Source organism: Choloepus didactylus, chromosome 1 (genome assembly GCF_015220235.1).
Source record: "Choloepus didactylus isolate mChoDid1 chromosome 1, mChoDid1.pri, whole genome shotgun sequence".
NCBI lineage: Eukaryota > Metazoa > Chordata > Mammalia > Pilosa > Megalonychidae > Choloepus > Choloepus didactylus.
Genome location: NC_051307.1, coordinates 11,921,853 through 11,946,848, shown reverse-complemented (window position 1 = coordinate 11,946,848; position 24,996 = coordinate 11,921,853). Strand labels below are relative to the sequence as shown.

General features: G+C 43.2%; 1 protein-coding gene across 9 annotated transcripts in view; it reads right to left on the bottom strand.

The window, feature by feature from the left end:
* Positions 1–11,245: 11,245 nt before the first annotated feature.
* Positions 11,246–24,996, bottom strand: part of SETD4 (SET domain containing 4) — a 33,427-nt gene continuing 19,676 nt past the window's right edge. For 4 of the 9 annotated variants that reach the window (XM_037831798.1, XM_037831837.1, XM_037831844.1 and 1 more), the window contains 4 exons: positions 19,602–19,683; positions 18,208–18,288; positions 14,659–14,782; positions 11,246–14,322 (listed from right to left, as the gene is read on the bottom strand). In XM_037831798.1, coding sequence (XP_037687726.1) covers positions 14,188–14,322; positions 14,659–14,782; positions 18,208–18,288; positions 19,602–19,683 — 422 coding nt within the window. In that variant the 3' untranslated portion in view covers positions 11,246–14,187. The remainder of the gene's footprint in view (positions 14,323–14,658; positions 14,783–18,207; positions 18,289–19,601; positions 19,684–24,996) is intronic. The other 5 variants (XR_005216178.1, XR_005216179.1, XR_005216180.1 and 2 more) reach the window with 5 other exon arrangements.

Sequence of the window (24,996 nt, the reverse complement as noted above, 5' to 3'; positions counted from 1 at the left end):
TTTTCTTTCAACATGGACAACTGCTTTGAGATTTTCCATTCAAGCAGCCTTGAACACAGCCTCCAGCGTTTGCCAGTTACTCCTGACAAAATCCTTTTGGTCCTGAGTGATGTTGTAAGTGAAATAAAACAGCGGGAAGAAAAAAAACAGAACACGATAAAAGGGATTTTTTTTTTTTGGTCTGCTGAGAACCTACTGTAAGTTATACACTTGGGGAAGGAGGCCTCGCTTCCTGCCAGTGACTGACTCCTTGTGACCTCGAGTTCTAAGGCGACTTTTGTTTGACAGTAATAGGAAGGGAAGACAAAACTCAGTTTTCAGGTCCCTTAAAAGGGAGGCAGCTCTTTTTTCCTCCTCACAAAGAAAAAAAAAAAGGTATATCCACAAAGAAAGGGCCACCGGCTCTGTTCCCCGTCACTCTGCACGAGATGAGCTAATGGGCGAGAACAATGCCATGATATTTGTGTTTTGAGCGTGTTAGAACCCGCAGTGGGAAACCAAAACCACAAGAAAGGAAAGGGCACACCAGCATTCAGCATGCAGCTGTCTGGTCTTCTCCACCCCGTTCTTTCTGGACGTTTCCTCCTGCTCTGAGGTCTCTCTATCCCAGAACCCCCAGGGTGGACTAAAATCAAGCAAAGCCCGAATCTGCTCCCACTGCCGCTGCCGCCGTTCCCAACTCTCAATCTTTCCCACTCATTCCCCACCTTGACCTCAGTGATGCAGGGAATCAGGAAACAGACAAAGGAAACAGCCGGAGGAGAGGGTATATGGGCATGAAGAGCCCACGTGGCTCAAGGAGACCGAGATTCAAATCCGGGCCTGTCTCCTCCCAGCCAGTGGCCTCAGGCTAGATCCTGCTACTGACCTACCGCCCAGGGGTGGTCCGTCTCTGCCAGGAGGAGAAGAGTGAAACCATGAGATTGAAATCCATTCATGGACGGGATTCATCTGGCTGGCACTTTAGCAACGCAGTACCCGCCTCCCCTGGCACTTCAAGAGGTATTTGGGAACAGCCATGGGTCCAAAGTAAAAGCAGCAAAACCACAACGATCCCTCTGCTACTCCAACTTGGCGGGTCCTCTCCCCAGAGCGCAGGACCCCTGCCTCACTCTCCACAGATAAGCCGGCTCCACAGCACCCCATGTCAAGGATGGGCTCCCCCCAGCAGGGCCAAAGGGCTTGCTGATGGTGGGCAGACTGGCTCGGGAGACTGGTAGTAGATCACAAAACCGCTCCCTGTCTGCAGCCAGCCCCACGTCTAAGGCAGAGCTTTCCTAATTTTCGTGAGCACAGGAACCTTGTTACCATGCAGATGTGGATTCTGTAGGGTTGGGGTGGGGCCAGCAACTCTGCATTTCCAACAAGCTTCCTGGTGTTGCTGGTGCCACTGACTTGTGGATCGCCCTTTGATCCACCAAACAAGACAAAGCCAGAACGGTATAAATTATAAGGAGTGGGGAGGGGAAGGATGTCAGGGGGGAAAAAAGGAACTTACTAGCTCTGCAGTAGTCTTGAAGTAAGAGCAGATATTAGAGGCACCGAGAAAGCCCGACAGACCAAAAGAAACCATTTTTATTAGGCCGCCAGCATCGTCAGTGTGTGATGGGGTGCAAAGTCAGTCCAGTACCAGCAGCTTGGAGATCTGGAGGCTGTCACCGTTGACAGAGAAATCCCAGGATAACTTTGGTGGTTTTGTTTTGTTTTGTTTTGTTTTGTTACTGTACATTGAAGCTCTGTCCTCAGATCAAACACACACCTCTATTAACAGACAAACCAGCCCTCCCACCGATCAGCAAACACAGTTCATTTCCAGCCCTCCACTAAATGGGCCACTTTCTTATTCTAGAAACATCTGGAATCATCCCTCTTTCTGTAGGTGGGTGGTCAATTTAAACTCCTGAAAGGCTGCTCTCCGTCTGTTGCCTGCCTGCCAGGGCCTGAGTCTTCTTGCTGCTCATGATCAGAGATGGAGATTAAAACCTGCTGCCTGGACAGAGAAACTCCTTCTCAAAAGAAAGTGCTAAATGCATGCATCTATTTATGGCTTGTCCATGGGCAGACACAGGGGAATCGCTGCATCTAACCCCGGCCCCCTCCTCTCCTCCCTGACCTCTGACCTGGGCTGCTGCCCCATTCTGGCCAGGCCCTCCCCACCTGCATTTCTCACACAAGGAGAACCAACAGCCCAAAAGAGAATGTGAACTTCTGCATTTTATCCCAGGAGCAACAGACAAATGGGTAGTAGTTGTGGGTTTTTGTTTTTGTGCTTTTTTGTTTTGTTTTGTTTTTTTCTCTTGCTGCCATCCTACGAATATTCACAATTCCCTGATTTTGCTGGAGCCGCGATGAAACAGCCTCTGGAGTCAGGGAGCTGAGCTCGGCAGTCCTCTTGCACCACCTGGTGTCTAAGGATGGCGACGGCAAACCATCTACTTGTGCTTCTCAGACATCGACCCAAACACTCCGGACACTTAGCGGCATGGTTTTTTTTTAAAGGAAATATTGTAAAGAACGAAAATGTGTTGAGCACCTGTGTAGGCTTAACTCAATTTGCCAAACCGGATGATAAAGCATTTGATGTCTGGATTCATCTATAGTCAAGAAGAATTGATTTTGTTTTGAAGATTTTTTATGCAGCATAAACTTGCATATTTTAAGAACTGCAATCTCTACCCCTGGCTTCCCAAATGATTGTAATTCAAGGCCTTTGACAACCAGAATGTTCCAGCTGGAGGAAGTTAAAGCTGCTTGTTTCTACAGTATAGGGGTTCAAAAAGTGAACTTGGGCAAACTCCCAGAGTCACCTGGGAGCTTTAAAACCACAGCAAACCAATTAAATCAGACCCTATGGACGTGGGACCTAGGCATCCATAGTTTTTAAAGCTCCATATGGGACTCCTATGAGCAGCCAAGGCTGAAAATCACTGCTACACCCTATGCTATTTGAGGCTTGGGGGCTAAGATAGTTGATAAAATAGGTCTCTGAGACCTACTTCAGAAGCAAAGGTCTTCATGGCCCATCTCCAACAAGCCCCTTAGACCTGACCTGCTTGCTCAGTGACATCTGAGTCTCCATGTTAGAGTACATGGAAGCTCTGTCCTCCGATCAAACATGTGCCTCTAACAACAGACAAGCCAGCCCTCCCACAGTCAGCAGAAATGGCTCCTCTCCAGCCCTCCACTAAATCGACCATTCATTTTCTAGAAATTTCTGGCAGAAGAGGAGCTACAGGTCACAGGAAGAGTTCCTCAGTGTGTGTGTGTTTTAGACATTTTAGAGTCTCCCTTTGTGATAAAGGCAAACTTTGAACTGGAATTACTTATTTCCTAATAATTGCTGAGTAGGCTTTTTGCAATCTTGGGTTTGGGGCCTCATCTTTTGAGTCTAGATATTGGAAAGAATATTCAGGGCTCTAAGCAGTTTCCAGGCACCAGGAGGCTTTCAAATGCTAGTTGCTACTCTAGGGACATCAGGAGGTCAACAGGAGCCTCAGAGACAAATTCCCCAGAAATGACAGAAGACTTGCCTTGCAGAATAGCTCACCACTTCTCACTCCTTTCCTAACCCCTCCTGCCCTTTATGAGCTGTGGGTTGTTGCTGTGATGGGTAAGGGAACCGTTAAACTGAAATGGGGCAGAATAAGGTGAGGGCTTAGCCTGTACAAACTTGGAGGGGGTCCTCCTACCTCCTTGCAGCTTGGTTAAGGAGCTCCTGCTACCTGATTCCTTGGCACCGGTTTGCACAATGATGTCAGTAATGGTACCCATTAGAACCCAAAACAAAGAAAATAAGCTGCTGTATGGAGGTAGGCCCCAGTCCCTATACCTCAGGCTGTCTGCTGTGGGAGGCAGAGACAGGCATAACTGACAAACCACAAGCTTGAACACAGACACTCCTTGGTTCACATCCCAGCTGAATGGTATTTACAAGTCGCTGGACCCCTCTGTGCCTCAGTTTCTTCGCTGCTCATAAAAGATGTAAGACCCATCTCCTAGAGCTTCTGCCGATTAAATGAGAAAGATGAATATCAAATGCCTGGTGTTCCAACCCCCAGTTCAGACCCAAGACCAAAGAACACACCAGGAATGGAATTAAACAGGAGTTTAATTAGGACTTATGAATAGGAGATTGTCCAACGGTGGCGGCTGGCCGGAAAAAATGGAAGTTAGCACTCCACAAAGAATGGGGAGTGCAAAGGGCAGCTTATAAGAGTTTAGGACAAAGACATTCCATAGGGTATGAGGACAGAGTTTCAGCAGAGTCTCATGACACAGGAGGCTGAAGTCTTGTTATCAACAGTGATCAGGGGAAGGAGTTCCAATGCTTTGTTTATGACACCATCTGTACATACTTTCTTCCTTGAGGAGGTCTGGTGATCTTCAACTTCTGTCCTGGTCAAGGAGGCTGCTACATGCTGTGGGGCCTCCGTCCCCATTAGGGAGGTGTGCCGGTTTGAATGTATTATGTCCCCCAGAAAAAGCCATGTTCTTTGACGCAATCTTGTGGGGCAGACATAATAGTGGGGATTAAGTTGGAACGTTTGGATTAGGTTTTTTGCATGGAGATGCACCCCACCCAACTGTGGATAATGACTGATGGGATATTTCCATGGAGGCGTGGCCCCACCCATTCAGGGTGGGCCTTGATCAGTGGAGCCATATAAATGGGCTGACTCAAGGAGAGGAAACTCAGTGCAGCTGTGAGTGACATTTTGAAGAGGAACTACAGGAGCCACAGCCAAGAGGGACACTTTGAAGAAAGCACAGGAGCTGCAGATGAGAGAAAGTTTGAAGATGGCCATTGAAAGCACTCTTGCTCCAGAGAAGCTGAGAGAGGACAAATACCCCAAGTACAACTAAGAGTGACATTTTTGAGGAACTACAGCCTAGAGAGGAACGTCCTGGGAGAAAGCCATTTTGAAACCAGAACTTTGGAGCAGATGCCAGCCACGTGCCTTCCCAGCTGACAGAGGTTTTCAGGACACCACTGGCCATCCTCCAGTGAAGGTACCCGATTACTGATGTGTTACCTTGGACACTTGATGACCTTAAGACTGTAGCTGTGTAGCCAAATAAACCCCCTTTTTATAAAAGCCAGTCCGTCTCTTGTGTTTTGCATCCACAGCATTAGCAAACTAGAACAAGAGGGGTCCCAACACCTGGCTAGCCCTTTCCCTACCTGTTCTCAGACTAAGCTACCACTTCCTTTTCTCCTTCCATAGCTCAGCTCACACTTTCTGGTTCTCCTAAAGAGGAACAGTTTGGGGCATGTTCATTTGGGAGAGTGTCTAGATCTTACACTCTGGGAGTAGAATGCAGAAGAGTGGAAAGTCCACAAAAATCAGCAAGAAACCATGGGTTCTGATCCACAATCTATGGCCCAAAGCAAGTTTCTCAACTTCTCGGGGCTCCTACCACAAAATGAAGAGGTTGGTACGGATAAACTCCAGGACCCCTTTCACCCCGATGCTCTGATAAGAACGGCCCTGCCACTTCCTAGACTTTACACCCAAAGCACAAGCAACAAAAGAGAAAATAGATAAATGGGAACTCCTCAAGCTTAGAAGTTTCTGCACCTCAAAGGAATTTCTCAAAAGGTAAAGAGGCAGCCAACTCAATGGGAAAAAATTTTTTGAAAACCATGTATCTGACAAAAGACTGATATCTTGCATATACAAAGAAATCCTACAACTCAATGACAATAGTACAGACAGCCCAATTATAAAATGGGCAAAAGATATGAAAAGACAGTTCTCTGAAGAGGAAATACAAATGGCCAAGAAACACATGAAAAAATGTTCAGCTTCACTAGCTATTAGAGAGATGCAAATTAAAACCACAATGAGATACCATCTAACACTGGTTAGAATGGCTGCCATTAAACAAACAGGAAACTACAAATGCTGGAGGGGATGTGGAGAAATTGGAACTCTTATTCATTGTTGGTGGGACTGTATAATGGTTCAGCCACTCTGGAAGTCAGTCTGGCAGTTCCTTAGAAAACTAGATATAGAGTTACCATTCGATCCAGCGATTGCACTTCTCGGTATATACCCGGAAGATCGGAAAGCAGTGACACGAACAGATATCTGCACGCCAGTGTTCACAGCAGCATTATTCACAATTGCCAAGAGATGGAAACAACCCAAATGTCCTTCAACAGATGAGTGGATAAATAAAATGTGGTATATACACACGATGGAATACTACGCGGCAGTAAGAAGGAACGATCTCGTGAAACATATGACAACATGGATGAACCTTGAAGACATAATGCTGAGCGAAATAAGCCAGGCACAAAAAGAGAAATATTATATGCTACCACTAATGTGAACTTTGAAAAATGTAAAACAAATGGTTTATAATGTAGAATGTAGGGGAACTAGCAGTAGAGAGCAATTAAGGAAGGGGGAACAATATTCCAAGAAGAACAGATAAGCTATTTAACGTTCTGGGGATGCCCAGAAATGACTATGGTCTGTTAATTTCTGATGGATATAGTCGGAACAAGTTCACAGAAAGGTTGCTATATTATGTAACTTTCTTGGGGTAAAGTAGGAACATGTTGGAAGTTAAGCAGTTATCTTAGGTTAGTTGTCTTTTTCTTACTCCCTTGTTATGGTCTCTTTGAAATGTTCTTTTATTGTATGTTTGTTTTCTTTTTAACTTTTTTTTTCATACAGTTGATTTAAAAAAGAAGGGAAAGTTAAAAAAAAAAAAAAAAAGAAAGAAAGAAAAACAAGGAAAAAAAATGATGATGTAGTGCCCCCTTGAGGAGCCTGTGGAGAATGCAGGGGTATTCGCCTACCCCACCTCCATGGTTGCTAACATGACCACAGACATAGGGGACTGGTGGTTTGATGGGTTGAGCCCTCTACCATAAGTTTTACCCTTGGGAAGACGGTTGCTGCAAAGGAGAGGCTAGGCCTCCCTATATTTGTGCCTAAGAGTCTCCTCCTGAATGCCTCTTTGTTGCTCAGATGTGGCCCTCTCTCTCTGGCTAAGCCAACTTGAAAGGTGAAATCACTGCCCTCCCCGCTACGTGGGATCAGACACCCAGGGGAGTGAATCTCCCTGGCAACGTGGAATATGACTCCCGGGGAGGAATGTAGACCCGGCATCGTGGGACGGAGAACATCTTCTTGACCAAAAGGGGGATATGAAAGGAAATGAAATAAGCTTCAGTGGCAGAGAGATTCCAAAACGAGCCGAGAGGTCACTCTGGTGGGCACTCTTATGCACAATTTAGACAACCCTTTTTAGGTTCCAAAGAATTGGGGTAGCTGGTGGTGGATACCTGAAACTATCAAACTACAACCCAGAACCCATGAATCTCGAAGACAGTTGTATAAAAATGTAGCTTATGAGGGGTGACAATGGGATTGGGAAAGCCATAAGGACCACACTCCACTTTGTCTAGTTTATGGATGGATGAGTAGAAAAATAGGGGAAGGAAACAAACAGACAAAGGTACCCAGTGTTCTTTTTTACTTCAATTGCTCTTTTTCACTCTAATTATTATTCTTGTTATTTTTGTGTGTGTGCTAATGAAGGTGTCAGGGATTGATTTAGGTGATGAATGTACAACTATGTAATGGTACTGTAAACAATCGAAAGTACGATTTGTTTTGTATGACTGCGTGGTATGTGAATATATCTCAATAAAAAAAAATTTTCAAAAAAATTTCAAAAAAAAAAAAAAGAACGGCCCTGGATTCATGCAATCAGGGTCAAGTTTGCCCAATGCTTCCTATCAAGAGCCCAGGAAATGACCAATTCAACCCAGAGGACTAACACCTCCAGAGGGAGGGAGATCTCTTCCTTGGGAATTTCTAGGTCAGTGGTTCCCACACTTAGCGTGGAGGCTTGTTTGAAATCCATATTCATAGACCCTACCCCCAGAGTCTGAGTCACTGCGAGTACTGATGGCTCCAGCTGCTTGTTACGGAGGTGGTCCCCACCCCCACCTGCACCCCAGGTAGCTCTGTACTTACCTGTTGGGTATCCTCGGGCCAGGTGCTGCACCTCTCTGAGCCCATTTCCTCTTCTGTACAATGTGGCTAATAATACCCTTTCTTGGGGAATGGGTTGTCATTTTTGAAGACAGGTTCCCCTAGGCCACAAGTCTGCTCTTCCGTATGTTAAGGCATCTCTGTGCTTATCAGAAGAAGGCTGTGGATGCACCAGGAGAGAGCACTCCCTATGTACCCCAAACTTTCTTCCGAGGTTGACCAACCTGGATACACCTGGGTGTATACAGTTCCAATCAGATGAGGTCAGGTCCCTACCTGCACCCACCTGCACCTTTCCCGAATGCTGGCCTTGGGAGTCTGAAGTTGGCCAAGGTTCAAATCTTCGCTCTGCCCCTTAGCAGCTGTGTGACCCCAGCAATAATGTTACCTCTCAGAACTTTCATTTCTACATTTACAAAATCAAGGGAATATAGCCTCAACAGATTAATGTAAGGATTAAATGAGGCCATCAATGCAGTGTGTGGGACAGAGGGCCTAGCATCCCCAGGGCCCCACGATCTTCATCAGAGCAATGAATTCCGGACACTCCTGTGCAAAAGTGTTCATTGAAAGTGAGAAGAGAGATGTAATTCTTACCCCTTAGGTACTAATCTTACATTTTTTAACAGCTTTATTGAGATATAATTCACATACCACACAATTCACCCATTTAAAGTGTGCAATTCAATGGTTTTTAGTACACACAGAGTTGGGCAACCATCACCACAATCACTTTTAGAACATTTTCATCACCCCAAAGAAACCCCTCAGCCCTTAGCCATCACCCCCCCCCCCCCAACTCCTCCATCCCCTAAGCAAGCACTAATTTACCTTCTCTTTCTACAGATTTGCCTATTCCGGACGTTTCACATAAATGGAATCATACACGGCCTTTTGTGTCTGACTTATTTCACTCAGCATTACATCCTCAAGGTTCATCCACGCTGTCACATGCTTCAGGCTTCATTCCTTCTTACAGCTGAATAATATTCCATCATACATATGTACCACATTTTGCTTATCCATTCATCTGCTGATGTCCACTTAGACACTGTTTTTACCTTTTGGTTATTAATAAAGCTGCTATGAATATCCATGTGCAAGTTTTTGTGTGGACATTGTTTTCATTTCTCTTGGTTATATAGTTGGGAGTGGAACTGCTGAGTCAAAAGGTCATCCTGAGTAAAGTACTGCCAAGTTGTTTTCCAAAGTGTCTGCACCATTTTACATTCCCACCAGCAGTGTACGAGAATTCCAATTTCTCCACATCCTCGCCCACACTTCTCACTGTCTGCCCATTACAGCCATCCTAGTAGGTGTGAAGGGGTAACTTCACATTTTTATTAAATACATCCTACTAATTTTTTGAGTTTGTTTTTTTAATTAACTCAGAGCCTAATGTTAGAACTACAAACAACAGAGGGAACTTTAAAAAAATGTGCGCTCCAGATAAGGTTATACAAGCAATGAAGGCAGAGAACTGGCCCTGGAAAGTGCGAGGGTAGGTTTGGAGGGAGCAGGAGGCCTCGCTGCGCTGCACGGGAGGGCCTGGAGGCAAGAACCTGCAGCTGACCGCTTCCCCTAACGTTCTTGTTTCCTTTGATTCACATGTGATTTTCTTTTCCAAGTGAACCAACATGATTCACATGTGATTTTCTTTTCCAAGTGAACCAACACCTCAGCGTTCCTGATGAGACTACATTCAAATGTCAGAAAACAAATCAATATGGGTTTTCTGATAGTTGCCTGCCTCCTCGGGACAAAACTGTTGCCCAATATTGATAGAGAATACATGAGTTAGTTGCTGTTTATCAAGAAAGGAGCTGAAAGAGATTCCCCACTTCTGTATCTTGACAGTTCCTCTAATGGTGGCAGCCAAATGCATCAGTAAAAAAGCCATTTTCGTAGAATTGCAGGTCCTGTTTCCTCAAAGGTCATGACCAGTCTCCACCTTCAGGCAGAAGCACTGAAACCATCTCGGGCTGAGAAGAGCCTCTTCTATTTTTAATTTGAAAGGTTCCAGAGGAATGCCTCACATGGTCCTCAACTTCTGGGTGGCTGTCCCCTCTGGCCAAGTCAGCAGTGGGAAGTTTACCACCCACACACCAGATCCTAACAAGAAGTGGGAGTCCTGGCAACCTCAGGCAGGCCCAAGGCACTAACTAGCAAAGAGAAAAGAAAAACAGAAGGAAAAAGAAAAAAATGGCACTGGGGTGATGGGAGGGGGGTGGTTAGAGAATTAAGAAAGTACCAGTATCCTTGGTAAGAGGGTACCACTAACTGCCCCTCCTGGCATGGGCAGGGAGAAAGGTGCTGCTGGCTCATGTGATGATGTTACAGGAACAAGCCCAGGAAGGCAGTGGGGTGGCTTATAAACAGTGGTTTCACCCTGCAAGCCACAAAGCAGCCCTACAGGAGCCACAGATTCCTGGCAAGGAGGCTGCGCTTTCATACATACACCAAGGCTGAAAGTCTTACACAACTATTTTTCAAATAAATGTACATTGGTTGTGAATTACAAATTAGTCATTTTAAGTGTTTCTGAGCAGTTGCTTTTCGTCATTATGCATTTTTTCTAATCACTGGACGACAAAAGCACAACAATTATAACATGAGGGTCTGCTAAGTTTTTAAAGTTAGAAGGGGGCTTCATTTTTGGAAGGAGTGGAGCGCCTTGAAGTAGGAATTAATATATTTAGGTCCTAAATGTCCATTAATATGGGACAGGAAAAATAAATTATGGTGTAGCATAGGAGTTGTAAACTACAGCCTGCCACCTGTCTGAAATAAAGTTTTACTGGAATTCAGCCATGTCATTTTTTTAACGTATTGTTTACGGCTGCTTTCATGGAATAGTTGTGACAAAGACCATATGACCCAGAAAGCCTAAAATATTTACTATCGGGCTCTTTACCAAAAAGTGTGCCTACTCCCAATATAGCATATCATGGAATATGCTGCAGCTATTAAATAAAATCAACATAAACTACATATACTAAGAGGGAAAGAGGTTCAAGACATAAAAATGACACATTTTGTTTATAACTCTGCCTGCCTTCTGAGGAGAGGGGGCCCAATCACCTGGTTTTGCTGAGCTCCACAAAGGGAGAGGAGTTCAAGTTCTGGAGCAGAACGAAAACATGTGAGGGAAATCAAGAGGACTTTGGGCAGTGGAAAGGTCTCTGTTGCACTTTGCTAAAGCTGCCGGAGTGCAATATACCAGAAATCAGTTGGCTTTTAACAACGGGGTTTTATTAAGTTACAAGTTACAATTCTAAGGCCATGAAAATGTCCCAATTAAAGCATCAACAGGATGATACCTTCTCTGAAGAAAGGCTGCTGGCACTCAGGGTTCCTCCACCAGACAGCAAGGTGCACAGCCAGCGTCTACCAGTACTTCAGTCCCGGGATCCCCTGCCAGATAGCAAGGCACACGGCTGGCATCTGCTGGTTCTTCGCTCACAGGTTTCATTGCTTTCAGCTTCTAATTCCTGTGGATTTCTCTCTGACCATCTGTGTATTCTCTCTTAGCATCTCCAGGGCATTTCTCTCTCTATGTTCTCTCCAAATGTCTCTGACTTTCATCTTCTCATGAAGGACCCCAGCAAAGGATTAAGACCCACCTTGAATGGGCTGGGTCACATCTCAGTTGAACAACCTAATAAAAAGATAATAGGTCTGCACTCACAGGAATGGATTAAAAGAACATGGCCTTTTCTGGGGTACATAACAGCTCCAAACCAGCACAATCTCACTGGGTTTCCCCTCACAGTCTACAGTGGGATGGGCAGGCCCCATCCCTAATCTCTGACAGTGTCATTCAACCCCTCTCCAAGGCTCCACCCCATCATTGTTACATATCCTGGGGTCCCCTGAAGTCAATGACTCTTCTGAGTTATGGGATGACTTTCCCCCCATACACACACCTTAGTTCTGATAGGGTCAGAAATAAAACAGAGTAAAGATGTAAGTCAAAATATCAACATGGCTTTAGGTCAGTTCACCTCAACTGAACCCAGAATTCGACAGACACCCCCACCCACAGGGCACCGCTGTGCTGGATGGGGACAGGCTCACCAAGGGGCAAGGTCTGCCCAGGAAACACTCCAGGAATCAGGCTGAAAGGATGGTGGAGCTGAGCCGGTCGTTCTTCCCAAAGTAACAATTGGGCAAGTTCCTCCTTAGGGATGTGAGGGGTCATGCGCATGCTTAGGGGAAAAACCCTCCTCCTGGAAACCCCAGGTTTCCCCCTCGAAGGCTCCTCCAGCACCCACCTCAGTGGGTCCATCCAGGGAAGAACAGGTGGGCCAAGGAGATGCTGTGTCTACAGAGCAGAACACCAAGACCCTCCCTTCTCACATAAGGCCCCCCCAGGACCAGGAGAAGCATGCCGGCACCCACCTCCCGCCTCCCTAAGGGAGGAGACCGCAGTGAGTGCCACCTGATGTCCTCGCCCTGCTGCGAGACAGAGAAGAAAGGCTGCTTCCCGGCAGGCTCACGCTACAGTTTTCATCAAGACTTGGACACTGTCTGGCAGGGAGAGCAATGGAGACCCCTTCTGCACCTGTCTCCCCAACAAAACCTTCAGTACCATCTACAAAGCTCGCTCCGATACTTCCGTGGGGAAGAACGTGAAGAAGTTCTGCCCTTTGCCCAGGGCTGATGCCTGCTGCAAATGGAGCTGACAGTCCTGGACCCAGAGTGCAGACAGAAGGAAGAGCTGACATCAGGACCGGCATGGCGAATTCTGGACACACATACACCAGAGCTGTGAACAGTGGCTCCTGCTGAGGGTATTTTCACTCCACCACATCCTACATGTGTAATCATAGGCAGCTCTCTTAACCTCTGTTTGTAAAATGGCATGATTGTGGAGGGTGAATGACTGGACATACAGGCCTTAGCAGAGTGCTTCACACATAATCAAAACGATATTTAATGAATGGTACTGTCATATGTTTCAATAACCGTCAAGTTTTATAATCGGCACAATCTGCTTCTGTGATTGGAACAAGTAAAGGTTTTTACCTCTCTGGCCCTGGCTCTATCAATAAGTGTGTGGCCTCAGTAAAGTCAGCAGCATGTTGAGAAAAACTACATCTGCTCTACCTCCCTCAACAGCCTAAAAAGGCTGTGAAAAGTATAAAGCCAAAGTCAGTTTAAATCTAAAAAGCTGTTGAACAGGGCACACTGTATAGAAAAGTCATATTCAGAGGAAAGCCTACAGCCTAAAATGCATCTGTCATTTAAAAAATTTAAAAAGGAAAGCAAAAACTCTTTATTCCAAATGGCTAACTGAACACAAAAAAAAACTACCTCCTCTCCCTCCCAGTAGCCCCATTTAAATGATAGAAAAGCAGCAGATAAAAGCATTAAACACCCATCACTAAGAGAATGGAAGGGGACCATCAGCTGACAAGAATTTCTGGAAAACCTCAAGTGAGGGAGAACAGAGAAACAAACTTCACATTTCTCCAGTATTTAACAGTGGCAAATTCACTTCCCATTTAAAATCATGAGTAGCCGGAGCTGGACAGTGCCCCAGATTATAGGCCCCTGCTTCCCAGACAGGGGTGAGGCTCTGGCTCAGAGGATGGCTGAGGGCGAGGCCAGGCCGGGGCCCAGAACTGCTGGGGCACCCCCATACACACACACAACCCCACACCAAGCCCCCACTGCTAACCTGCCCCTTAACCTGAGGGTCTCAGAGCATCTTAGAACCACAAATCCTTGCCCACATCAATAAGAAGCAGGAAACCCAGTGGCCGACCACACGGAGTCCCTGGGCTGACCCCTGCTCCCTCATAGGCTGCCTCTCTCCTTACAGTTTTGCACTTTCCTCGTACTTCCTTCAGGCCAGGGTTAGTTTTATAGAGTGTGAGATGAACGAACTTCAGAACAGCCCACCCATCTTCCCTGGGGGCTCCAGAATCCCAGAACCTGCTCTGCCCCCAAAGATACCCTTCAGTGTCCTTGGATCAGCCATCACTCCACTCCAGGAAGTATTCGTAGCAAATGGAAGAGGGTTACATATATAATTGTTTAACAGAAACCAATGATCAATCGTAAATGATAAAATACATTTAATACCTCAAACCTTAGTGAAAAAATGTCTAGTTTACTTCAGAAGTCACACCCACCACAGGAGGTGATCAAACGCACTTTGGTCAAGTTAGGCAAAAGCTGTTCGCAAATTGTTTAGAATCTCAGCAGATACTTGTAGAATCTTTAGCTCTTCTGCCCACAAAGTTTCTACCAAAGTTAGTTGGTTTATCAAAGCTGCTTCTTCATCCTTCATATGAGAAACCTGAAAGTGAGTTTTAAATTATTTTTAATCCCAGTGATGGTTTCATACAAATGAGCTGATTTATCATTTAATTAAAACATTTGCTAAATGAAAACATAAAAGAGGAAATCATGCTTGAAAATCTATTACCAACAGGTTCTACAATAATTTCTACTTATTAAAATGTGTAGGCGCAGGGTCAACAGTCAAAAATTGAGATTATACCAACATTCATTTATTTAGGGCCCTAAAAAGTGTTTTTATAAAGTACACTATCCCTATCTCACTTGTACAAAACAAGTAGTTACTTGATCAGAACACTTCTTTAAGAAAAGATGTCATATTCTAGAAACATACCTTTTGAAGCATAGCATTAGTCTCTTCTATGAAATAACAGCATATTTTCTGGCTTATTTCCAAACTTGTCTTCTCATTTGTATCCGAAATTACTTCACCAAGAAGTACTTTTTTCCAGCATGTGCTAGAACCAAAATGGTAAATAAGATAACATTAGCAGGCTTTCAAAAAATAAAGAAAGCTTTTCCACTTCAATAGAGCATGCAAAGTCTAACTTTCCAGAAGCCTAATAAAAACTCATTCCATAAAAAACATTCTCTAAAAGCTCTATGAGCATTTGACGGATCAACATGTTGATTCCTATGTTAAAGCAGGCAAGGTAGGTAAGAAGTGAAAAGGGAGCAGTGTCAGGAGAAGTAACCAAGAATAAAATGCAAGGAGAGTGGGTGCTTTTTGCAGGCAGAGACTGAATTTTATCATCGTAATCCTGTGCCTGACACGTAAGTAGTGGCGTCACAGCTATCAACCAAGGGAATAAGGCAAGAGGAGCAGGAAGGTAAGTCCACGGAATAAGGACCAAAGAACTAAGGAACAAAGGGGGCACAGCTTTCCTTCTTTCCAAGTAACAATCTTACCATTAAAAAAAAAAATTAAAAAAAAAGGCAAACTGGACAGAACATTGTTATAAAGTTAAATGCTTTACATATGGAAGGACAAATCTATAGTCAAGGCTGTCTCCACACACAGGTCTCTCCAGTTTTATACTGTAAGAGTCTGCAGGAAATGAGGTTCTGTGGGTAGGGTGTTAGGGTTGGCGAGAAGGAGCCAAAGCAGGAGGCTGAGCCACAGGGTGAAGAGCCAAATCCATACACTACGAAGAAGCACTAACCAGGAAGAAAGAGGTTGGAGGAACAGATTCTAGATGTAGAGAATTTGGAAGCACAATCTGGCCTAGAAGGGACAAGATAAGATGACTGGGGCAATATCCCAGTGGAAGTTTAAGATGTCAGTCAGAAATGCAGAAAAGCTGGTAAGACACAAGAGAGAATGTCTTAGAAGTCTTCAGTTTTAGAGGCAATGGTTTAAACCTAAGGAATACAAGAATTCTCAGGAAAGAAAGAATTTACTGTGTGCCAGCCCCAGCGCTTTTATGTATACCCATTATGTAATTTATTCTTCACAACAACCTTGTTAAGAAAGCACTCAGACATGAAGAAACTGAGAATCAGGAAGTTAAGGAACTTGCCATACCTGACAAAGCTAGTGAGAGGCAAAAATAGCAGTTAAACACACATCTGGCAGAGTCCCAACCTCATACTTTAACTGCCATACCACACTAAACCATTAGAAATGATTCAAAGAGAAGAAAAATGGGCCTAAGCACAATCTTTAGGAAACATCCAGCTTTCTATTTAATTTTAGGTTGACATGCCTTTCTGAAAAGGACTCATATCTCATTTCGAGAAGGATTTAAAGAAGCTTACATGAATCTCCCCCAAGCTACATGAATGGGGAAAACAAGACGACAAAGGAGGAAGACAGATGATGCTACTACAAATCCATCAGCGAGAAATTGCATGCCTTTAAATTCTGTATATTTGGATGGACCACAAATTTGCCTCTGAGTTTACCAGCAAATAATAAAAAGGAAACATAATCAGTTATAGAATTCAGCATCTATAAGATAAAATCACACCATGTGCTGAGGGTAAACACAAGTATTTCTGACATTGAGACCAGGAAGAAATTTCATTCCCGAGTGTGCCGGTTTGAATGTATTATGTCCCCCAGAAAAAGCCATATTCTTTGATGCAATCTTGTGGGGCAGACATAATAGTGGGGATTAAGTTGGAATGTTTGGATTCGGAGATACGCCCCACCCAACTGTAGATGATAACTGATGGGATATTTCCACGGAGGTGTGGCCCCGCCCATTCGGGGTGGGCCTTGATCAGTGGAGCCATATAAATGTGCTGACTCAAAGAGACTGAACGGAGTGCAGCTGTGAGTGACGGTCTGAAGAGGAGCAAGCTTGCTAGAGAGGAATGTCCTGGGAGAAAGCCATTTTGAAACTAGAACTTTGGAGCAGATGCCAGCCATGTGCCTTCCCACAGAGGTTTTCCGATGTCATCTGCCATCCTCCAGTGAAGGTACCTGATTACTGATGTGTTACCTTGGACACTTTATGGCCTTAAGATTGTAACTGTATAGCCAAATAAACCCCCTTTTTATAAAAGCCAATCCATCTCTGGTGTTTTGCATTCTGCAGCATTAGCAAACTAGAACACCGAGTCACTACAGAAGAAGTCAGCAACACTACAAACAACGAGCGGAGGAGGTGGCGCTGGATGGGCACCAGCCGCTTCCAGGCTCTGTGCTGAGAGCTCTTTATCAGCACCATCTCCTTCAGTCCTCCAGCCACCGTGGACTGGCTTCAGCATCTTCCTCAGGTAGCCTACTGAGAGCGTCTCTCTCACCTGTGTTTCTGCTAAGTACCAGGCAGAGCGAGATGAAGGGTGTTCTCCTGACAAGGACTGGGGTGAAGGAGCTCCGTGCAGAGGGCAGTGAATGGTCAGACGTGCCAAGAATAGGGAGCGACCGCCTCATGGAATACTAAGGAGCTGACCAGGATGCATGTGTACACCGAGGGCTCCTGCAGTTGCCTCCCCCACGGAAAAGTTCAGGCCTCTCCGTCAGCAGGGGCTCGGAATCTGCTCCTGTACAGAACTGGGTGGCCCTGGAGTTTGGAGCTCTCTTTGCTCCCAGGAAAAACCTAACTAATCTAGGCTGAGACTTTCCTCTGAATGGTGCCATTGCTCCCAAGTTTTAAAGTGTTCACTCGGAACAATGAGCAGGTCACCAGGGGAAATAACTGATTAGAGACTAAAAGGTCCTCAGAATCAGGTACTCTGAATATGGCTTTAAAACAAGGATTCCAAAAATGGTTAAACTTGGAAGTAAAGACTCACTACATGGGCAAGTTACAAAAATAAGCTAGTTCAATATATGAAGACATTCCTTTTTCCTCCCAGGATAGGTATTCGAACGTCAGCCAAAAATCCCCTGTGATGGTTAGGTTCATGTGTCATCTTGGCCAGGTGATGGTGCCCAGGTGTCTGTTCAAGCAAGCACTCGCCTAACTGTTACTGCAAGGACATCTGTGGCTGGTTAATAAACCAGAAGGCTGGTTTAGTAAATCATCAGTCAATTGACTGTACCTATGACCGGTTACATCAACGAAGGGCATGTCTGCCAAAATGAGAGTATACAATCAGCTGGATTTAATCCAATCAGTTGAAGACTTTTAAGGAAGAGAGAGAACCTTCACTTCCTTTTCAGATTGCCAGAGAAGCATTTCCTGAGGAGTTCATCAAACACCTTCATCGGAGTTGCCAGTTCACTGCCTGCCCTACAGAATTTGTACTCGTGCATCCTGCCCTACAGAATTTGGACTCATGCATCCCCACATGTGCATGAGACACTTTCATAAAATCTTGTATTTACAGATATCTCTTGTTGGTCCTGTTCCCCTAGAGAACCCTACCTGATATACCCCCAGTTATATCCAGATTTTAACTACAGCTCATGACCAACACATGGGGAACTTACAATTCTTCAGCTTCCAGACATAACAACTTAAGAGCTGTGAGCAACCTCCAAGATGGTCCATCCCATCCAAATGTCAAATTTCTAAAATAAAAAAACAAATAGTAACAAATCGTTTATTTCACTGTTTCATGACACCACAGCAAATGAATGACAAGTCAAATATTTTTTAAAGGGGCCACTGAACATGATGTAACCTGAAATCTCAGTTGTGGTGGTTTGAAGCTGGATGTACCCCAAAAATCATGTTCTTAAATCTAATCCATTCCTGTGGGTGTGAACCCATTAAGTAGGATATTTTGAGGAGGCTACTTCATCAAGTTGTGACCCACCTCAATCCTTCTACCGGAGTCTTTTATAAATGGAACAAGTGCAGAAAGAGAGAACGCCAGGGAAGCAAGGAGCTGAAATCAATGAAACCCAGAAAAGGGAGAGCCCAGCAGATGCCACTATGTGCCTTGCCATGTGGCAGAGGAGCCAAGGATCACTGGCAAGCCAGTCTTTGGGAAGAAAACATGGCCTTGATGATACCTTGATTTTGGACATTTTCCCAGCCTCAAAACCCATTCCTGTTTAAATCTGACCCATTTCATGGTATTTGCTTTGAGCAGCCTAGGAAACTAAAGCATCAGTCAAAAAGCCAAAAAAAAAAAAAACAGGTCTACGGACACTTAAGAATAAAGCCTGAGTAACAGAAAGTTCCATTTTAGTGTAAAAAAAAAAAGAGAGCGAGAATAAAAAGTTAGCTTCCAATTAATTCTGTTAAGAAGCTAAACTTGGACAAGGGAACCACAAGAGTGCACATGCCACAGTTCACAGTGAGGTGAGGGATATAGAATTTGGTCTAATCCTGGGGCTCAAACAAATGGCAGCTGCCACAGCAAGGCGGCCCACACACTACTATTGGACTGTTTAAAAGTTAACTTTATCTGAAAGGGAGAGCCTGGAACTCTGTTTAGTCCACTCAGCGTGGAATCACCCAGCCAGCCACACACCCCAAGTGTCCAACCAGCACCCATGATGCTGGGTGACTGGGAATGTCCAGAAGCCAGGCTGGTCCTGCATTAGCCCAAGGCCGTCCCTCCCAACACATTAGAGATGCACACACTGGGCCATCAATCAGTACATTCAGGGCACCCTTTTGGTATCATAATTTAATATTTCAGGCCTGGATCTTATGTCCCCAGATAAGTTTCATAAAAGCGTCTCAGACTCCTTATGTTCCCCACAATGTTAAGCACGTTTTTACTGCACCTAATAAGTATTCAACAAATCCTCACCTGCCAATTGATGCAGTCAGGGGCAACTCCCAACTATAGGATTCAAAAAACTGAACCCTCGATTTTTTCAAGAAAATTCCTGAAGGAAAAATTCAAAAGAGAGAGAGAAATACTTACTCTATAAAGCCATGATCCTTTAAAATGGAAATCTTTTTGTTCATCTGCTTATCTGTTGAGGGAAGATATTTAACAAGTGTATCTGTATTAAAAAATATAAAAAATTATAAATCAGACTGAGATTTAGGGTATAACTCACACAGCAATGTGCACCTTCCCTTCTCAAGTCACTTGCCTTCCCATTGGCAATCAAGACACATGTAAACAGCGTTTTACCTGATTAACACACAAAAAAGGTCTAGTCCCCAATTCCAATTCAATGAGATCATTATTTAGTTCCTGAAACGCCATCAGGACTTCCAGGCAGGAGGCCAAAACAGCCAGCTCCTACTAGGCAAATCACAAATCACCTAACACTAGGACATTGGCAGAGCTGTTGAGAAATGATAACCAACAAAAGTAAAGCCTCTGTAAAAACATGGGCAAAAGTTTATAACATTAAGCTTTAAAAAGCCCAAATTCAAAACAGTCTAGATACTGGTGACTGGAACTATAAAAAAATCTAGAAGTGAAGATGCAAAAACAAACAAACTCTTTTGGGTAGTACGGAAATGAGGGATTTTTCTATTTTGAAATTTTCCTTTTATGTTCCTATGCTGTTTTTATTTTTTAAAGGTAAAAAAACAGACCAAAATACAAATTTTGTTCAAACTATTTTACAAATTGATATTTCATAGCCATCTATATTGAAGTTATGAGGATTTTGAAAATAAGAGGCTAATCTTGAAGCTAGTTTTCTAAGAAACACTGCAAGGCCCAGTGTTTCTCTTTTTTATTTTGAAAAATAACTATCATTTGGTCTAAAAAATGAAATATCACCTTAACCAAGTTTCTACTTCCACTAGAACTTATATTAAAACTGTGTCAAATTATAAACTTCATAAATTTCTGGTCATTTCTTCATGGCCTAGAAAACTGTTTCTGCTGCTTCAGGAAAGAGGGAGATATCAATCTTCTATATATGGTTTTTTTTTTGTTTTTTTTTCGTTTTTTTTTATCTTCATTTTATTGAGATATATTCACATACCACGCAGTCATACAAAACAAATCGTACTTTCGATTGTTCACAGTACCATTACATAGTTGTACATTCATCACCTAAATCAATCCCTGACACCTTCATTAGCACACACACAAAAATAACAATAATAATAATTAGAGTGAAAAAGAGCAATTGAAGTAAAAAAGAACACTGGGTACCTCTGTCTGTTTGTTTCCTTCCCCTATTTTTCTACGCATCCATCCATAAACTACACAAAGTGGAGTGTGGTCCTTATGGCTTTCCCAATCCCATTGTCACCCCTCATAAGCTACATTTTTATACAACTGTCTTCGAGATTCATGGGTTCTGGGTTGTAGTTTGATAGTTTCAGGTATCCACCACCAGCTACCCCAATTCTTTGGAACCTAAAAAGGGTTGTCTAAATTGTGCGTAAGAGTGCCCACCAGAGTGACCTCTCGGCTCCTTTTGGAATCTCTCTGCCACTGAAGCTTATTTCATTTCCTTTCACATCCCCCTTTTGGTCAAGAAGATGTTCTCCGTCCCACGATGCCGGGTCTACATTCCTCCCCGGGAGTCATATTCCACGTTGCCAGGGAGATTCACTCCCCTGGGTGTCTGATCCCACGTAGGAGGCAGGGCAGTGATTTCACCTTTCAAGTTGGCTTAGCTAGAGAGAGAGGGCCACATCTGAGCAACAAAGAGGCATTCGGGAGGAGGCTCTTAGGCACAACCATAGGGAGGCCTAGCCTCTCCTTTGCAGCAACCGTCTTCCCAAGGGTAAAACTTATGGTAGAGGGCTCAACCCATCAAACCACCAGTCCCCTATGTCTGTGGTCATGTTAGCAACCATGGAGGTGGGGTAGGCGAATACCCCTGCATTCTCCACAGGCTCCTCAAGGGGGTACTACATCTTTTTTTTTCCTTCTTTTTCTTATTTTTTTTTTAACTTTCCCTTCTTTTTTAAATCAACTGTATGAAAAAAAAAAGTTAAAAAGAAAACAAACATACAATAAAAGAACATTTCAAAGAGACCATAACAAGGGAGTAAGAAAAAGACAACTAACCTAAGATAACTGCTTAACTTCCAACATGTTCCTACTTTACCCCAAGAAAGTTACCTAATACAGCAACATTTCTGTGAACTTGCTCCCTCTACATCCATCAGAAATCCACAGACCACAGTCGTTCCTGGGCATCCCCAGAACGCCAAATAGCCCATCTGTTCTTCCTGGATTATTGTTCCCCCTTCCTTAATTGCTCTCTATTGCTAGTTTCCCTACATTCTACATTATAAACCATTTGTTTTACATTTTTCAAAGTTCACATTAGTGGTAGCATGTAATATTTCTCTTTTTGTGCCTGGCTTATTTCGCTCAGCATTATGTCTCCAAGGTTCATCCATGTTGTCATATGTTTCACGAGATCGTTCCTTCTTATTACCGCGTAGTATTCCATCATGTGTATATACCACATTTTATTTATCCACTCATCTGTTGAAGGACATTTGGGTTGTTTCCATCTCTTGGCAATTGTGAATAATGCTGCTATGAACATTGGTGTGCAGATATCTGTTCGTGTCACTGCTTTCCAACCTTCCGGGTATATACCGAGAAGTGCAATCGCTGGATCGAATGGTAGCTCTATATCTAGTTTTCTAAGGAACTGCCAGACTGACTTCCAGAGTGGCTGAACCATTATACAGTCCCACCAACAATGAATAAGAGTTCCAATTTCTCCACATCCCCTCCAGCATTTGTAGTTTCCTGTTTGTTTAATGGCAGCCATTCTAACCGGTGTTAGATGGTATCTCATTGTGGTCTTAATTTGCATCTCTCTAATAGCTAGTGAAGCTGAACATTTTTTCATGTGTTTCTTGGCCATTTGTATTTCCTCTTCAGAGAACTGTCTTTTCATATCTTTTGCCCATTTTATAATTGGGCTGTCTGTACTATTGTCATTGAGTTGTAGGATTTCTTTATATATGCAAGATATCAGTCTTTTGTCAGATACATGGTTTCCAAAAATTTTTTCCCATTGAGTTGGCTGCCTCTTTAACTTTTTGAGAAATTCCTTTGAGGTGCAGAAACTTCTAAGCTTGAGGAGTTCCCATTTATCTCTTTTCTCTTTTGTTGCTTGTGCTTTGGGTGTAAAGTCTAGGAAGTGGCCGCCTAATACAAGGTCTTGAAGATGTTTTCCTACATTATCTTCCAGGAGTTTTATGGTACTTTCTTTTATATTGAGATCTTTGGTCCATTTTGAGTTAATTTTTGTGTAGGGGGTGAGGTAGGGGTCCTCTTTCATTCTTTTGGATATGGATATCCAACTCTCCCAGCCCCATTTGTTGAAAAGACCATTATGACTCAGTTCAGTGACTTTGGGGGCCTTATCAAAGATCAGTCAGCCATAGATCTGAGGGTCTATCTCTGAATTCTCAATTCCATTCCATTGATCTATGTCTATCTTTGTGCCAGTACCATGCTGTTTTGGCAACTGTGGCTTTATAATAAGCTTCAAAGTCAGGGAGTGTAAGTCCTCCCACTTCGTTTTTCTTTTTTAGAGTGTCTTTAGCAATTCGAGGCATCCTCCCTTTCCAAATAAATTTGATAACTAGCTTTTCCAAGTCTGCAAAGTAGGTTGTTGGAATTTTGATTGGGATTGCATTGAATCTGTAGATGAGTTTGGGTAGAATTGACATCTTAATGACATTTAGCCTTCCTATCCATGAACATGGAATATTTTTCCATCTTTTAAGGTCCCCTTCTATTTCTTTTAGTAGAGTTATGTAGTTTTCTTTGTATAGGTCTTTTACATATTTGGTTAAGTTTACTCCTAGGTACTCGATTTTTTTAGTTGCTATTGAAAATGGTATCTTTTTCTTGAGTGTCTCTTCAGTTTGTTCATTTCTAGCATATAGAAACATTACTGACTTATGTGCATTAATCTTGTATCCCGCTACTTTGCTAAATTTGTTTATTAGCTCTAGTAGCTGTATCGTCGATTTCTCAGGGTTTTCTAGATATAAGATCATATCATCTGCAAACAATGTCAGTTTTACTTCTTCTTTTCCAATTTGGATGCCTTTTATTTCTTTGTCTTGCCGGATTGCCCTGGCTAACACTTCCAGCACAATGTTGAATAACAGTGGTGACAGCGGGCATCCTTGTCTTGTTCCTGATCTTAGAGGGAAGGCTTTCAGTCTCTCACCGTTGAGTACTACGCTGGCTGTGGGTTTTTCATATATGCTCTTTATCATGTTGAGGAAGTTTCCTTCAATTCCTACCTTCTGAAGTGTTTTTATCAAAAACGGATGTTGGATTTTGTCAAATGCTTTTTCAGCATCTATTGAGATGATCAATTGATTTTTCCCTTTTGACTTGTTAATGTGTTGTAATACATTGATTGATTTTCTTATGTTGAACCATCCTTGCATGCCTGGAATGAACCCCACTTGGTCATGGTGTATGATTTTTTTAATGTGTCTTTGGATTCAATTTGCAAGTATTTTGTTGAGGATTTTTGCATCTATATTCATTAGGGAGATTGGCCGGTAGTTTTCCTTTTTTGTAGCATCTTTGCCTGGTTTTGGTATTAGATTGATGTTAGCTTCATAAAATGAGTTAGGTAGTGTTCCATTTTCTTCAATGTTTTGAAAGAGTTTGAGTAAGATTGGTGTCAGTTCTTTCTGGAAAGTTTGGTAGAATTCCCCTGTGAAGCCATCTGGCCCTGGGCATTTATTTGTGGGAAGATTTTTGATGACTGATTGGATCTCTTTGCTTGTGATGGGTTGGTTGAGGTCTTCTATTTCTTCTCTGGTCAGTCTAGGTTGTTCATATGTTTCCAGGAAATTGTCCATTTCTTCTACATTATCCAGTTTGTTGCCATACAGTTGTTCATAGTATCCTCTTATAATTTTTTTAATTTCTTCAGGATCTGCAGTTATGTCACCTTTTTCATTCATTATTTTGTTTATATGGGTCTTCTCTCTTTTTGATTTTGTCAGTCTAGGTAGGGGCTTGTCAATCTTGTTGATCTTCTCAAAGAACCAACTTTTGGTGATATTTATCCTCTCTATTGTTTTTTTGTTCTCTATGTCATTTATTTCTGCTTTAATCCTTGTTATTTCTTTTCTTGTACTTGGTTTAGGAGTGGTTTGCTGTTCAATTTCTAGCTTCTTCAGTTGATCCATTAGTTCTTTGATTTTGGCTCTTTCTTCCTTTTTAATATATGCGTTTAGTGCTATAAATTTCCCCCTTAGCACTGCTTTTGCTGCATCCCATAGGTTTTGGTATGTTGTGTTCTCATTTTCATTCGTCTCTATATATTTAGCAATTTCTCTTGCTATTTCTTCTTTAACCCACTGATTGTTTAGGAGTGTGTTGTTTAACCTCCAGG